General features: G+C 35.6%; 2 protein-coding genes across 3 annotated transcripts; both read left to right on the top strand.

Annotated features, from left to right (window-relative positions):
- Positions 1 to 8,589: 8,589 nt before the first annotated feature.
- Positions 8,590 to 13,811, top strand: LOC137834859 (cinnamoyl-CoA reductase CAD2). The gene is made up of 6 exons (XM_068643082.1): positions 8,590 to 8,770; positions 8,883 to 9,052; positions 9,138 to 9,329; positions 11,939 to 12,101; positions 12,914 to 13,100; positions 13,478 to 13,811. The coding sequence occupies exons 1-6, from the start codon at positions 8,650 to 8,652 to the stop codon at positions 13,632 to 13,634; spliced, it is 990 nt and encodes a 329-aa protein (XP_068499183.1). The 5' UTR covers positions 8,590 to 8,649; the 3' UTR covers positions 13,635 to 13,811.
- A 1,267-nt stretch (positions 13,812 to 15,078) lies between these two features.
- On the top strand, positions 15,079 to 16,920 carry LOC137834857 (basic leucine zipper 24). Of its 2 annotated transcripts, none has more exons than XM_068643080.1 (2): positions 15,079 to 15,312; positions 15,816 to 16,920. In XM_068643080.1, the coding sequence occupies exon 2, from the start codon at positions 15,904 to 15,906 to the stop codon at positions 16,684 to 16,686; it is 783 nt and encodes a 260-aa protein (XP_068499181.1). In that variant the 5' UTR covers positions 15,079 to 15,312; positions 15,816 to 15,903; the 3' UTR covers positions 16,687 to 16,920. The 2 variants fall into 2 exon arrangements, with proteins under 2 accessions (XP_068499181.1, XP_068499180.1); XM_068643079.1 differs by having other exon boundaries at positions 15,100 to 15,312; positions 15,845 to 16,920.
- Positions 16,921 to 17,456: the final 536 nt, after the last annotated feature.

The following is a 17,456-nucleotide window of genomic DNA, read 5'->3' as shown; positions in this document are numbered from 1 at the left end:
GATTGCTGGTTGAATATTGTAAACATAAGAAAGTAGGATATTTCATTTTCTTATTTTAATATCTAACTTTGCAACTAATGCCCTATTGAGTATAGTTATCAAAATCATGTTCTTGAAAGCGCATGCCTTACACGATGAAAATGTTACCATTTATGGAATTTTTTGCATGTACTGATAAATTTTAATACAACTTAGACTCAACTATGAATGTATGGCTTCTATGATAACACGTTTTGTACTGGTAAGGTCAATACCACAGGTTGCATGATCGTCCACCTATGTTAACCACACTTGAAAGGTATTATGTGATCGTCCGTTTCATGACGACGAATCATGCGTTGACCAAGTCAGCGAAGTTAATCTATAATTAAAGATTACTTAGCACAACCCTAAGTGCGGTCTAACCTCCTAATCTGACCCACTAACAAATGTCCGTTAAAATAATATAAATAGCACAGATTTCAAGAATCGGGTACGTCATTATATACAGTACTCTGACAACCGAGAGTCCAATCATTTGCTGACTTGATCGTTGGAGTGCCTTTTGCAGGTACCAAGCCTGTGCTCCTGAACGACCGAGAAGTGGGACGAGAGGAACAAGAGGAGTTTGCGAGAGGGAGATTGAAGATCAGAGCGACCGACCAACAGGTGTATCAGGCAATCGTTCTCTAAACCTCAATACCTTAACGAGAACATGTTTTATATCCACTTTTACCAATTGTCCTCGTTGGAATGATAAAATCAGCATCACTTTGTATTAGACTTGTTTTTTCTAGCCTTAGTGCTCAAATTGGCCATTGAACCATTGTAATGACATCTAAGAGATACATACATTTTGATACGCTACATACATTTTAATAGAAATATTTAGTATGTTTTATAATGAATAGAGAATGACTTTTATAAAAGCCTTACAACCACCGAAACCGAAATCTACATAACAGATAACTAAGAAATAGGCACTACTATTAAAATATACAAATTTGCAACAGATTTATTTAACTCCTAAAAATTAGCTTGACTTATTCTTCAGACTTTGCCAAATATCCAACATAATTCCTCCCCTTAAACTGATACGTTAAGAGCATCAGTTTAACTTTCCATCCTTCGAACTCCAAGCAAATTCCTGAGCTTCCAAACTGATCCAACTTGATAGGCTTAGTCATGATATCTGCAATTTGATCATTTGTTCCAACAAAAACCAGCTTCATGATTTCTTTATTACACAAGTCTCGCAAGTAGTGATACCTGACATCGATGTGTTTTGTCCTCCGATGCATGATTGGATTTTTAGATAACTTAATCGCCGAGCTATTGTTGCACATGATGTCTATACATTCACCATTTATAGCTCCTAGCTCTTGCAACATCCCTTTTAGCCAAACACATTGACACGCAGAGGAACTTGCTGCAACATATTCAGCTTCGATTGAGGAGAGAGTGACTATGTCTTGCTTTCGAGAACTCCAGCTAACTGCAGCCCCATTTAGCAAGAAAACATATCCAGAAGTGCTCTTCCTGTCATCTACATCTCGAGCATAGTCACTATTTGTGTATCCCAACAAATTCATTTTTGACAATCTCCCTTAGAACACTCCAAAATCATGTGTTCCTTTTACGTATCTTAATACTCTTTTGGCAATCAACATATGTTCTTCCTTAGGGTCAGACATAAAACGTGAAATCAAACACACTACAAACATCAAATCAGGTCTTGTTACCGTAAGATACATTAGACAGCCAACAAGTTTCTTGTAAAGCGTTGCATCAGCTCTTTTAATCCCCTCCTTTGAGACAGTAGTTCCGGGAACAATTGGATTTTTGACAGAGTTACAGTTCCCCATATTAAAACGCTCCAACACCTCCTTTGCATACTTCTTTTGACATATGTGTATCCCAGCTTCACTTTGATGAACTTCCACTCTAAGGAAAAACTTCATTTTTCCCATGTCCGTCATTTCGAATTCCTTCTGCATTGAGGACTTGAATTTTGCGCACAATATTTTGTCACTTCCAGTAAAAATCAAGTCATCGACATAGAGACTTACCACCAATAAATTGTTTTCTATTTTCTTGAAGAAAAGGGTGTGATCATAGTCACTTTTCTTGAACCCTTCCTTCGTAAAGTAACTCTTAATTCTGCTGAACCATGCTCTTGGCGCCTGTTTTAAGCCATAGAGGGCCTTTTTTAAACGATAGACTTTGTCTTCCTCCCCTACTTTAAGATATCCTTCAGGCTGATCAACATAGACTTCCTCTTTCAATTCACCGTATAGAAAAGCACTTTTGACGTCTAGTTGATAAACACACCAACCTCGTTGGGCAGCTACTGCAAGAATACTCCTAATTGTATCCCATCTGGCCACTGGTGCAAAAACTTCTGTATAATCCACCCTGTTGTTTGAGAGTAACCTTTCGCCACTAAATGTGCTTTGCATTTTTTGACATTTCCTTCTTCATTCAACTTTGTTTTGTATATCCATTTGACGCCGATTGTCTTTGCTCCTATTGGCAATTCTGTGAGCTCCCAAGTGTTGTTTCTTTCAATGGACTGAATCTCCAACTTCATTGCTTCATTCCACTTTTCTTCCTTTGCCGCTTCAGAGAAGTTTATCGGATCATCATTGCATATGAAAAAAGCAAAGTTTGTCCAATTATCATCTTCTTCTTCTCTGCTTACAAAATCTTGCATCCATCCAGGTGGCTTTCTTGCTCTTTTTGATTGTTTTTCATGTTCACGCACAGGATTTGCTGCTGTAGTGATCTCTTCTGTTTCTTCTCTCGGAGCATGTATTGCTATAGAATTTTCAGGTCCTTCTTCCTCATATTCGTCCTCAGTTTGTTCTTCTTTGAGAACCCCATCATCATCTTCCCATGTGAATATGTTTTGCTCTGGTGTACTCAATGTCCAGTCCCACTGCGCTTCTTCTTCGAAAATAACATCTCTGCTTATTGTGATTTTCTTCGTGATTGGATCATACAGTCGATAAGCCTTGACTCCTCACTAACTCCAAGCATGATACATCTATGACTTCGATCATCAAGCTTGATTCTCTTTTGTATCAGAATATGAACATGAGCAAGTGAACCGAAAACTCTGAAATAGTCAACCTTTGGCTTGATTCCTGTCCATCTCTCTTCAGGCACCTTGTCTTTTATTGCCTTTGTAAAACTTTGATTCAAGACATGATCTGTCCATCTAACTGCTTCTGGCCATAGAAATCTTGGCATTTCTTTCTCGGAGAGCAAGCAACGCACCATGTTCATGATAGTGCGGTTTCTCCTCTCTGCTACTCCGTTTTGTTGAGGAGTATATGATGCCGTCAATTGTCGTTTTATGCCATGCTCTCTGCAAAATTTGTTGAATTTGTCTGAGGTGAATTCGCCTCCTCTGTCTGTCCTCAGACCACGAATGACAGTCTTAGCTTCTTTTTCAACAAAAATTTTGAACGCTTTGAAAGCCTCAAACGTTTCTGCTTTTTCTGCAAGAAAATGAATCCATGTTTTACGAGAAAAAAAATCAACAAGCACGAACAAATACCTTTTTCTACTATGAGACGTTGGGGTGATTGGACCACATAGATCCGCATGAATTAGTTCTAGCTTCTCTGTTGCTCTCCACTTGCTCTTCTTTGGGAATATTTCTCGTTGTTGTTTTCCCATATTGCATATTGTGCACAACTTAACATCCTCCTTCAAGCTAGGTAACCCTTTCACCATTCCTTTCTTTGCCATAATTTGAATGGACTTATTATTTAAATGTCCAAACCTCCTGTGCCAAAGAGATCCCACGTCTTCTTCTTCCACCTTGAGACATTTCTCAGATGTTGGTTTCTTCTCAGCGTAAACCAAAAACATTCGATTCATCGTTATTTGAGTCTCCATGATCAACCCTCTCTTACAATGATATATCTTGCACACATTATTCTTGATCATAATGGTCAGATTCTTCTCTTGAAGTTGTCCAATGCTCATCAAGTTGTTGGTCAGATTCGGGACATAATAAACATCAGTCAAAACAAGTATTATCCCCTCCACTTCAAATCTGATGTTTCCTTTTCCTTGAACCACCATCTTAGAGTTGTTTCCCAATCGAACAGAATGCTTGAAACCTTCATCTAGATCAACAAACCAAGATTTTTCCCCCGTCATATGGTTTGAGCATCCGGAGTCCAAAAACCATATGCCACTTTCTTTGAGATTGCTCACGTCGACATGCGCCATTAGTAAACATTCTTCTTCTTCGTCAAACTCGGCATAGTTGACGTTTTTTTCCTCACTAGTGCACTCGAACTGATAGTGACCTTGTTTTCCACATCGAAAACATTGAATGGCTGCTCTGTTTACAAAGGATCTGCCTCTACCTCTGTAGCTGCTTCTTCCGCGTCCTCGTCCTCTTTCTCTTTGAGCGTTCCTTGACACATTTTCCACTTGCAGAACGTGCTCTTCACTCCTTCTCTCAACCACCTTGCTCTCATGTATTTGTAGTGATGCCTGTAACTCGTCAACAGTAAGGTTATCAATATCCTTTGATTCTTCGATGGAGCAAACCACAAAGTTGAAGTTGTCTGTGAGACTTCTTAAAATCTTTTCAACAATCTTGACATCGTCTAATTCTTCTCCACTATTTCTCATGTCGTTGATGATCTCCATGACTCTTGAAAAATATCCCGTTATTCGTTCTCCAGCCCTCATCTCCAAGGTTTCGAAAGTTTTCCTTAGCCTTTGTAGTTGTGCGCGTTTCACTCTAGCATTTCCTTGGTGCTTGATTTTCATGGACTCCCATAGTTGTTTGGCTGTCTCCTTCCTGGTGATAGTTTTCAACATGGTTTTGTCAATTGATTGAAACAAGTAGTTTTTGGCTTTGAGATCCTTGAGAATAGCTTCTTCAAGCGCCTTTTTTTGAGTCGGAGTAGGTGATTCGATTTTTCTCAGATCATCAAATCCTGGTTCAATGATGCTCCAATACTCCTTGGATCGAAGAAGGTTCTCCATGAGCAAACTCCAGTGGTCATAATCTCCATCGAATTTTGGTATGACAGGTGCAGTGAAACTGGTAGTGTCTGCCATTTTTCAGTACTGTGTTTTTCCTCTCAAACACTCTTGTAATGTGTAGCTCTGATACTAGATAATAAAAATATTTAGTATGTTTTATAATGAATAGAGAATGGCTTTTATAAAAGCCTTACAATCACCGAAATCGAAATCTACGTAACAGATAACTAAGAAATAGGCACTACTATTAAAATATATAAAATCTGCAACAGATTTATTTAACTTCTAAAAACTAGCTTGACTTATTCTTGCCAAATATCCAACACATTTCTCCAAATCTTGCATAATGTCTGTTAGATGTTCGATGCAAGTCTTTAAAGATTTGTAGTTTTCACCATGCATGTTTTGCTAGTTATGTTGAGGTTTTACTTCTAAGCATTGTGTGATACACAAATCATGCAAATTTTTACGTAGTTGAAGTAAACTTTTATGTTTACGTGGTAGTTTTGAGTTTTATGCGAACCTTGGTTTTTTAATTCGTTCATCACATACCAACGTTTTCATGATGATTACCTATTATATAATATTCCTTTATACCTACTTCAAACTAAATATGGTGAAACATACTCTAATTATTGTGCGACATGTTGATTATATTTTTAACATAATTAGTATTTTCAACCATATCAAAATAATTTTTCCTTCAAATTAGGGGGTATGAGATTGCGATACAAGGGAAATAGATATGAAAAAGGAAAAAGAAAATAAAAGAAGGCCATTTACGTGTGTTAAAAAAAGGGGAAGGAGAGTCTGAATAATAACTGATGGTGTGTGAATAGTAAAAGTTGGTTTGGCCCATATCTAAAGGACTTAACATTTTTTCTTTAATTTTAAAAATATATAAAAAAATTCTGAATAAAAAAAATTAAAATAATACTATATAAAATTTTATACTCAAGTCAAAAGAATGGAATTAATTTTGTTTCCGTATGACTTCATTTGCTCCACGGACTGAATATGTATGTTAAAAAGTGTTTTGTTTTAGGCTTCTTCTTCCTGCAACCCTATGTTTTTCTTCCTGCACCCACAATTTTTAAAATCCCAAAAGTGGTTTTGACCTTTTATTTTAAAAAGGGCACTGTTGTGGTTTGTTTGTCATTGTTCATCTTCTTCATTCATCTCATGCACCAGTGGAGGGTCATTTTAGTTGTGTAGAGCAAGGTGGAGGGGTGAGTTACGTTGTCGAAGTGTTGCTTGGGTTCTAGAGGTAAGAATTAAGTATTTTTTTAGCAACATTGGTGGTTATGAAGTTTTTGTGGTTATCATAAATCGGGATCTGGGAGTGTGTTACGAATTCATCAATCCAGAAGTGAATCATTTTGTTTTGCGGATGAGGGGGTGTTCTGGAAGCAAAGTTTTCATAAATTGTTGATTTCCAGATTGTTAAATCCGGAATGCATATTTTGAATTATGGATTGGTGGATCCAAAATGATATTTTTGGATTATGGATTGCTGGATCCATAATGAATTATTTGACTTATGGATTCATGGATCCAGAATGCAATGATTTAGTTTCGTTTTCTTAATTTGTAGAAGTATACCATAGTGAAGAATTTGAACAAGAACTATATGATGATGTTGATGTGTGAGACGGTCTACATGATGATGATATTGAGAATCATTATCTAACAAAGCAGTAGACAATATATCGAAGGGATATGAATGTACAAATGTGTTTACTACATATGAGGTAAAGTTAAGTTTGTAAAGTATGTTTAGGTTGTTTGTTATTTGGTAAATGAAATAATTTGTTGTGATAACTTTTGTAGATATTTCGTACTCGGGATGAGCTCTTGATGTGGGTTAGAAAAGTTACGTTTCACTTTGATTTTGTTATTGTGGTATTGAAATTGGATACTTTAACTGGCCAACGAGGATTTACAGGTTACTAAGAGTTAGGGGTGGCAAAGTGGGGCGGGTTGTGCTGGTCGAACCGTGACCGCTGAAATAAACGCGGGACGAGTTGCTTATTTCAACCCGCTACCCCGCTTAGGCTCGCCCCGCAGCCCGCGCGGGGCGGGGCGGGTTGGCCCGCATAACCCGCATAACTTTAAAATGTATAAATTTTTTTCTGTACCCCCATATTTTCTTCATGTAGCCTCATATTTCACATTCCAAAAATTTTAATAACATCTTACTATGCATGTCTCATGAAAATAATATTGTGAGACCATTTACTTGATGTATCTAAATAAATAAAAAATTAAAATTTGTATGTAATTTTTTTTTTAAATATTTCTTATGCAGAGTGGCTAGAAAAATCAACTTGCAAATTCTATGCGGGACGGGCCAAGTGCGGGGCGGGCCAGCACGCATTGCCACTCCTACTGAGAGTTGAACTAGAAAATGTGATGACAATTTCAGATATGGAATATGTTATTGCGAATCGATATAATGTGATTGTTTTGTGTTTATCTCTTAAAAATTATTAACTATTTTACTATTAAGATCTCAACCTCCAATGGATTTTAATCATCACCGCATCATCTATATTGGACATGTTCATGGAAATCATTTTGTTCATCTTTGTTGAACTTCATTCTTAATGAATTTTATGAATCATTGGAAAACATAATTAATGACATTGCTTACAATTTTTAAGAGGTGGTTCAGTTGTAAGAAGGTTGTCCAATTCCACCAACAGTTATTTTATGGTCTACTCATTCTTATCCAATTGCCCAAGCTTGGTGTTCATATTATACTAGTCAGATGCAAATATTTACACAAATTATGTTCATTAGGTGACATTTGTAGTTGGAATTGCATTGATAAATGGATATGTTAACATTGTGACTATTATAAATGCGGAAGAAGAATTCTCTAATTTCTTAACCAAAGTGTTCCTTCATCAAATTCAAAAGAAAAATGTAAACTAAGTGTTTCTTCATGAAATTACAAAACATAGCAACAACTAAAATGATCACCATCATCATCGTCTGTGTCGTCAGTCTGCGGACATACACAAACATGTTCTTGGTGGCTGATCAGGCTAACATTAAGGTTGTTTGTATCCCTTCCCATTCAGGTGAATCCTTGGTTAGATGACTATCATCTATAATCAACTGCAAGGTGGATGCTATTATTCTACAAAGATCTTACAATGATACAACAAATTATATTAATTACAATTGAGCATGTATTATTTAAATAAACAAGTAATAAGTTCTTACCATTGTGAGATGCTCAAAGATAGTATCATTCCCGTCCTGACGTTGTCTATCAGGGGTAATCATGGGAAGTCGATTATCCTCAGCCATCTGAATGGTATATATGCAAGAACATAGGCTCCAACATTAGTTGCTAATACGACATCATGTACGAGATTAACATTAAAATCTAACCATTGTCGGTGAATTTCAGATGTGGAGGAAATGGAGTTCTGGAGTGTGGCTGTGGAATCTGTGGGAAGAAGAAAAGAATAGTGACAATTTTAGATTTTTTAGAAAAGGAGTCTGTTAATTGCATTATAAGGCTTTTAAAAAATAATAAGGATAATTTTGTTTTTTTATAACATTGTGGGTGGAGGTGTAGAAAGAAAGATATATGGGTGCACAAAGAAAGAATCAGCTCAGAGCAGAAGAAGATAATCCAGAATGAGTAGCGGCGCTGGCCAAGTGGTGTGCGTCACCGGCGCTTCCGGTTACATTGCTTCCTGGATCGTCAAGCTTCTTCTCCATCGTGGTTACACTGTTAAGGCCACTGTTCGCGACCCAAGTATGTGTTATTTTTTCTTCTTTAATTTGTTCTTTTCGTGGGTCATGATTTTTCGTCACAGTGATGCATTACTATTTCCAAAATTTAAGATTGGATCACATGTGATGTGCAGATGATCCCAAAAAGGTAAATCACTTGCTTAACCTTGATGGTGCTAAGGAGAGATTGCATCTCGTCAAGGCGAATCTTCTAGAAGAAGGTTCATTTGACTCTGTCGTTCAAGGTTGTCACGCTGTGTTTCACACTGCCTCTCCCTTTTATCACGATGTCAAGGATCCGCAGGTTTGTTTCATTTGCAATTCGATTTGTGCAGTTTTATTTTTATCCGTGGCTGTGTAATGATTTGTTTTTTTTGGATCGTTTTCAGGTTGAATTGTTGGACCCAGCCGTGAAGGGGACTCTTAATGTTCTGAAATCGTGTGTGAACTCGCCGGTGCTGAAACGCGTTGTTTTAACCTCTTCTATTGCTGCAGTTGCGTACAACGGAAAGCCTCGAACTCCTGATGTGGTTGTTGACGAAACGTGGTTTTCCGACCCAGATTTCTGTAGGGAGTCACAGGTATATGCCGTTTCGTCTTTTCTTGGTAGCATGTGAAGATCCAATTACACTTGATGGTTGCTTCCTTTTATTGTTTGCTTTCTCCTTGTATAAATTCTTGGCTCTCCAACACATGAAACTTCATAGATAGATGAGCAATTCAGAGTGGGATCATAAAACCCAACACATTCCCCATCTTCATTGTCATTGTCGTCATCCACTTGTCCCACTAACCACTCATTGCATTCATCAATGCCATTGAGTACAATAGGGTCAATTTCATCCCTAATATTGCATTTTATGAGCAAGGTGTAGGTTATCCTTGATGTAAACCAAATCATGCATTTTTTTATTATCAAGCCTATTTCTTCTTTGATGAATTTGCATTATGAACAAGATGTTAATTAGTTTCATCCTACTTTCTCCAAAAGAAAGTTAATAATGAAACGAGCTATAAACAATAATTATTACTTCCTCAAATACACTCCAATTGTACTCCGATGAGCTACATGTCAAGCTTAAAATCTTGATTGCTAGCTTTTGCAAATTTGGAATTGTGTGACCATAATTCTTCCACCATTGAGCTATAAAAACAAAGAAAGTAACTTAAAAATTTAAACATTGTAACTGTTACAATGCTTACAATAGCTTTTATTAATGTGTTTAAGTGCCTCACTAGGAGTTGCGGTCTTCCTTGATTCATTAGCAAAGTCATCATCAAGAGTCTCACTTAAAACTTTTGTTGCACATCTTTACTTGACACCAACCTCTTGATGCAATGTGCGATGGAGTTGGCTAGTCCACTGTTATCAATGATTGTAAATACATCCTTGTATTTATTTACTTTCATTTTTATTGAAAGACTTCATTATTGTTTCCTTGGCCTTCTCCATTGCTTCATAGATATATCCTGTAACTGCCTTTCTTTCCTCAACTATAAAACATGAACAAGAGGAACCATGACTTTAAAGAGTAAAAACCTCATCACTACAAAATGAAGGCATGACCTCCAATGAAACAAAAAAGGGGAACGTTAAGTGTTGCTGAAACTGGAGTACATCTTGGCCTTAATTTGTATTAGAAGTGGGCTGACATTAGTATCTTATTTTTTTTTTCAGGAAAACACGGTCGAAAATTATAGGTGCTAACATTGTTGGCTGTAAGCTTTTCACGTCAAGGCTTGATTGATTAGTGTGGAATGGGAAAATGTTCTAAGAGCGCTAAAGTAAATTTTATGCCCTTCATATTCCAAGGACAAAATAAAGTTCACATAGTTCAATGGAATATGTTGCCATAGCTTTTGTTTTGACAAAAGTAAATTTTGAAATGGAGGAAAAGAATACCGGTGATAGTTGACATGATTTATTCCCAAACAGACATGCAGACACAACACACAAGGAAATTATGAATGCTATATTGTTGCTCTTTACTTCCACTTGTACGTAAGTCAAATCAATCATACAAACCATTGTCAGATAAATAAAACAAAGTATCTCACAAGGACAACAACCAATAACTTCCAGCTGAAAATGTCTTCTATTCTTTGCTTTCCAAAGCATCTAAGTGCACAAATGCTTTTAACTATATAACTAATGTTTTCCCAATCAAGTTTCAATGTTCTAGCTAATGGTTTAAAATCTCGAATTGTTGTGCGTAGCGGGTAACTCCAAGAATGTTGTAGCTAATGGTTCTAGCTAATGTTTATTTGCAACCTAAAAGAGTTTTTCTTAATCTTGTATTTTACTGAGGATGTTAACTCTTTTAGTGAACCAATCTTGTGATCGTTTAGATCACACCCTTGGTATAATCAAAGAAAGTGCTTAGCCAAGAGTGATTTGATCCAAAGAATACTAAGTATTTATCCAGGAGTGACTGTGTGTTCAAAGAATACTCAGTGTTTAGTTAGGAGTGACTGCAATCCAAATAATACTCTTATGTTTAGTCAGGAGTGGCTAGGTTCACAAAATACTCGTCTTGTATCTTGCGGTGTTAGTTTGCCAGTAGAACTTGATTGTGTTGATCAAGAATTGGACATAGTCGGGGTTTTCAGAAGAGCCAGTGTAAAAAACACCTGGTGTAAATAATTCTCTACCCTTATCATCTGAATTGCATATTATTAATCTGCAACTAACCAATGAAGGAGAGTTTTGAAAAGAGTTTTTGACTTTGCGTCTATTAACTTGAAGTTACGTTTGACGATCTTCATCATACTCTACCCTTGCCAAAAATTGCTTGACAGTTTGTCTGTCCAGTTAAAACTGTCTTATCACCATTTTTAGACGCTCATTTGCGAAAATTTTGAAAAGTTTTAAATACACAATTCAACCCTCCCTTCATGTGTACTTTGCCTCTTTCATAGCTACATATGATTAAATTTAGTTTGTATTATGCACTCATTATTAACTTATTCTCATGTGAAGTTGCACTAATAAAGTAACACATGTTTACTGCTTCTCTCATTTGTTCATATGATATGAGAACAAATTAATAGTTGTAATTTTAAATGCATTAGACAATTGCCACTGAACTATAATTTTTTTTTTCAAAAGTCTACAAAGTGTTATAATTTGTCATCTATGTTATGTTACCATGTTTTTCACATTTCTTGCCATTTTCTATTTATGTTTTAGATGTGGTATACACTTTCGAAGACTTTGGCTGAAGATGCTGCCTGGAAATTTGTAAAAGAAAACAACATTGACTTGGTTACGATTAACCCCGCAATGGTTGTTGGACCTCTCTTGCAACCCGTCCTTAACACCAGTGCTGCTTCAATTTTAAATGTAGTTAATGGTAATTACTATTTATACATTATGCTGAAAAATTTATAGGTTTGCTTTGTCTGCATCTTTACTACACAATGTATTTTTTTTCAACTCAAACTATTTTATGGATCAAATAAAACTAATTTCTGCCCTCAGCCATGTTGGGCTGAAGTGTTTTGGGCCTTTGAGTTTAGACTTGTAATGGTCTACATACTATTAATTGCTGGGTCCTACTAACCTGGAAGAAATTTTATTGAGAAAGAATGAGTGGCCCTTTGAAGGTGCTGTTGGGTGGGATACAAAATTCATCATAGGATATAGTTTAAAATTGTAGGGAAATTTGATTTTTGTTGAAGTAATGTAGAGATAAAATATGGCAAAATTGACTTTATTTGTATAAATAGGATTTATTTATTCTTGTCCAAGTCCCTATAAAGCTATTATGCATCATTTATTCTTTCATCAGCATCCATAACCCAGTTCAAAATTTACATGATATGATGAAGCATATTAACAAATTTCACAAAAATTTATTATAACATATTCAAACCAAGTTGAAGGAAGCATAGATTCGTACTAAAGCTTTGTTGAAGTCAAACATTGATTCTAATGTTAGCATGCTGGGAATGACTGGTGAGATCACCTTGATGGGGTACATTGGAAAGTAATCCCAGAAAAATGATGCATACTGCATCTCACTATCTCTTTGAGTTATTCAGTTGTCATTGTAATGAATATTAGTAGTTCCTATGAATATTAGTGGTTCCAATATATTTTATTTTTGACAACCCAGCACAATTCTTATGTAATTGAAGAAATTGTTCCATCACCTTGATACAGGTATGCAAACATTTCAAAATGCATCTTTTGGATGGGTCAACGTGAAAGATGTTGCAAATGCCCATATTCTAGCATATGAAAATTCTTCAGCTAATGGAAGATATTGTTTGGTTGAGAGAGTCGCACACTACTCAGACGTTTTGAAGATTTTACGTGACTTGTACCCAACATTGCAACTTCCCCAGAAGTGAGTATAATTTATTTTTGATAGTTTCAAGAATGCACACAGTTCATATAAAACATAACAAAAATACCCCCATCTGATGAGTGCTTCATTTATTTGTTTGAAAACTGAATTTAGTGTCAGAAACGCATTCAGCATTGATGATCTGAAACTATACAAACCTTAGATTATATTGGCTAAAACAACATAACCTTCCTAAAAACTTTGCATGTGAAGGTCTTTCAAATGTTCTTTTGTATGAAAAACTCATTAGATTATGGTGCCCAACTGACTCTCCATTCGGTCAAGTTTTGTTTTATATTTGTATAATTATAAATAATTCAAGTTTTACTTGTTTTTATTTTTCTAATACCGTTTCACTGTGTCAACAATATTACCAGGTGTGGAGATGATAAGCCATATGTGCCAATATATCAGGTTTCCAAGGAAAAAGCAAAGAGCTTGGGGATTGAATTTATTCCTTTGGAAGTGAGCCTCAAGGAGACTGTGGAAAGCTTGAAGGAAAAGAAGTTTATAAATTTTAATTTGTCACCTTAAATACACAATTCTGATTTGTTATATCTCCCAGAGAAGAAAACGTGGAAACCTTCTTTAGATGCCAATTGGCTTCTTATGCTCATGCTTATGAATAAACTTGCAGTAAAATAAGATATAAATCAAAACTGGTGTAAAGTTAAGTACTGAAATAAGCTATTTTTGGTCTGGTTTGTGCTAGTGTGACGATTAAGTTCCAAACACGTTAGAGTTTGCATTACAGATTGCATTCTTGTTATTAGAAAATGTCCAATGCAACTATGTTTGTATAATTTGTGGTTCAAATGGAAAATTCATAGGTATGAACGTGGATATTTTGAATCTTGTAAATGGTACGAGCGTTGGATATTTTGAATTCGTGATACAGTGGGTGTGTGCATGTGTGGAGCACAAGCATTTTAAGTAATCCTCTGCATTTTGAGCTTTAGTTTCTTTATAAAGTTCGGACACTCCTCTTAAATGCCGTGTCGGTGTCCGATACCCATGTCGGACACCGACACTCGTATGACACCGGTAGAACATGTATCTGTGAAGTGTCTAATTCAAAAAGTATTTGTTAGATTTTTGACAATTCTAATACGGTTCTAACACAATTTTAAAATAGAGAAATACATTAATTTTCTTAAAATTCAAACTTTATTGTATAAATTGTTATTATGATTATAAAACTAAGAAACAAATAATTGGAAACCAGTCATGAAAAACATTTTTCCGCTCCAAAAAATAATCTGGAACATACTTATACACATAAATCTTTATTGTCAATTTATGTAATTCATAATTATATAATATATAGATTCGTGTCTCCGTGTTCTATATTTTAAAGATTTTATGTATATCTGTATCTCTGTGTCGTATCAGTGTCTGTGCTACATACTTCTTTACCCATTTCAATGCTTCACTGCCAATTGGTCAGAGTTATCAGAATCAACCAACTAAGAAAAAATATAAAGCTATTACTATTTATATTCCCATGATGTAGTATCTGAATTATCTCAGAAAGTATTTCACAGAAAGTGTGCTCTTGAAAGCGTACATTGTTCATAGAATCTGCTATAGTTGCATTTTTATAGTAACCCATGAATAGACTTCAATATAGATTAGGCGGAATAATCTTATTCCACTGTGGTCACAACTCTTTATGTGCAATGCAATCTCCATTCATGATATCTTTATATATTCTTGATAAATGATGCTTTTTTCTATTTTCTATAACAGGACACTTACCTTTTTTTTTAAAAACAATTTTTTGTTCATAAAAAGCACTTTAATTTTATATTTTAAAATTTAAAGTTTAAATTTGTAATTTTTATAGTTTTAGATGATATAAGCAAATGAAAATAACTATTTATTTAAAAGTTTAAAAAAATATAAATATTATCTTATTTAAAATATTAGAAAAAGATGAATGCGTATTTTAAAATAGGTAATAAATATTATTTAGCATAATTTGGTGAAGATAACAAGCAATTACCATAACAGGAAATGCCCCATCCTCATGGGTGATGTTTGTGAGTGGAAGAACAGTTCCACATTTTGTATCTTACAACACAATCCTATGACTTACCCTTTACGCGGAAATTGAGGCTAAGGAACAATCTGGAGCAACACATGGACTTCCATGGGTTTGTAAGTTACATATGAAAAAAACAGTGATGCTTCTGGTGCCACCAAGGGCCAGGTAACTGAATCCAATCTCTAATCTTTAATCTCTAATTTCTAACACAAAGAAACCACACTCTTGTTCCTTTATTGGCTTTCATATGACTCTTCATCCACTTTTTTGGCTAGTATTATTCTGTGCTATCTTGCCTCCACTACACCTTGGATTCTCTCCCCTTCCATCTTCAATTGTAAAAAGGTTTTTCCTTTATGCTAAGTTCTGTATTATTGGGAAGAGAATCCAACTGGGTAATCTTTACCTTGCTCAAGTAAGCTGCTTTGGGAATCATTGCCACCCCAACATCTAAATTTGAGTATAGTATTTGATTTGACATCATTCCTTGGGAATTGTTTAGTCAAATATATATTCCTTAATCAGGGCCTATCAAAATGAATTCTTTGACTGGTTTTGTTCTAGGTATATGCTGATTTGCATATATTCCATATTAAGTCTGTGTGCATCTGTTTTACATAATATATTGGGAATTTTTGTGTGTGTTCTATTCCATTTTCATGTCACAGTGGTAGTTAATTCCAAATGGATGTCGCAGACACACTTTTTTGTTGAGAGATTGCAGCTGATTATTCGTTTGGGGCGCAGAAAGAAAACATGGATGATGGAAATGCTGAGCTTTCTGATAAGCTTTCGAATAATGTTCTATTTTTGAATCCAGAGTCATCTAGCAGTTTTCAGGCTTCAGCATCCGTGAACACAGTTCCTGAATTATGTAGGAGTAGCAGCAGAACATGCACCCACACTCACACATGCAACCCACCTGGCCCTGATGCTGCTCACACACACACATGCTATCACTCTCACACCCAAATTTTTGGACCTGAAGATGATGACGACAAGGAGCACACCAACTCCAAACCAAAAAGGCCTTCTGGCAACCGAGAAGCAGTTAGGAAGTATAGGGAGAAGAAGAAGGCACACACAGCATACTTGGAGGAGGAAGTTAAGAAATTGCGTTTGGTGAATCAGCAACTAGCGAGGAAACTACAAGGGCAGGCACATCTTGAAGCAGAACTGGCAAGGTTGAGGAGCATTTTGGCACTCCTTAAGGGGAAAATAGACAGTGAATTGGGTGCTTTCCCCTTTCAAAATCAGTGTAGCTCTTACATTCTCAAAGAAGGGGATGCTGGTTTGCTGTCTACTGCAGGGACAATTGGCCTTCGGTGTCAGAACGGCTTGCCATGCTTCCATCCTCATGCAGGATCATCATCCCAGGTCAACATTTGTGCATATGGAAAGTCTGTGAGTCCATGGGAAGGAAACTGCCAACCTGAAATTGTAGATTGTCATGTAGATGCAAATAACTTGATGAGTACTGAAGGACAAACTGTGGAGACAGTGGATAACTTCTTGTCATCTGCATCTCAAGAGGGATAGTCTTTCTAGTGAGTTTTCTTTCCAATTGCTGTCACTGATAGTTAGTAAGATGATGTACATTTAGTTAGTGTTACCATAAAAGGTTTGTTTGTTACATAACTCATAAAGTGAGTCATGAAGTTTGTATTCTGCAATCTATAGGATATGTATATACAGGCAAAGTATATTTAGAGATTTGTACAAAATGTATGCTACCACACATAAATTAAGTGCTTAACTTCTTGATAAACAAAATTTCTTGTGTATTAAGTTTGTCTTGTTAAATAAACTAATACATATTAAAAACTAATATTGTTTCCTATATTTAATGATGTAGACATAAGATATTGGTGTTATTAGGATTGAATATATAAGCCACAATGTACTCATTATCTTGATTTTATCATTTGAGTAAATTCGTAGTTCAGTTTCATCCTTTTTCTATCTTCTGAACTGAATGATTGATATAAAAGATATGTATGTTGAATTTACTTATGCATCATATTATTGGAAACAAGAAAAATGAATATTACCAAATCCTACCTTCAAGAGTAGCAATTTTCTAACCTCAAGCTTTGTTCTCTTATATATTTTTAAGTCTAAGAATAAGATTAGACGTTATTACTGTTCATGTACCATTCTTATGGAAATAGGGACAATGTTTCTTGATTTGTCTCGATATCATTATGTTCTTGGAGTGACTCATTTATATACGTTAAAGATGTATTAGATGATTTCTTTGGAGAGAACTCCACATGTTCTTACACTCTTTCTGACTCTCCAATCATGGC

This window comes from Phaseolus vulgaris, chromosome 5 (genome assembly GCF_000499845.2).
Source record: "Phaseolus vulgaris cultivar G19833 chromosome 5, P. vulgaris v2.0, whole genome shotgun sequence".
Lineage (NCBI taxonomy): Eukaryota > Viridiplantae > Streptophyta > Magnoliopsida > Fabales > Fabaceae > Phaseolus > Phaseolus vulgaris.
This window is presented reverse-complemented; position numbering and strand designations above follow the sequence as displayed.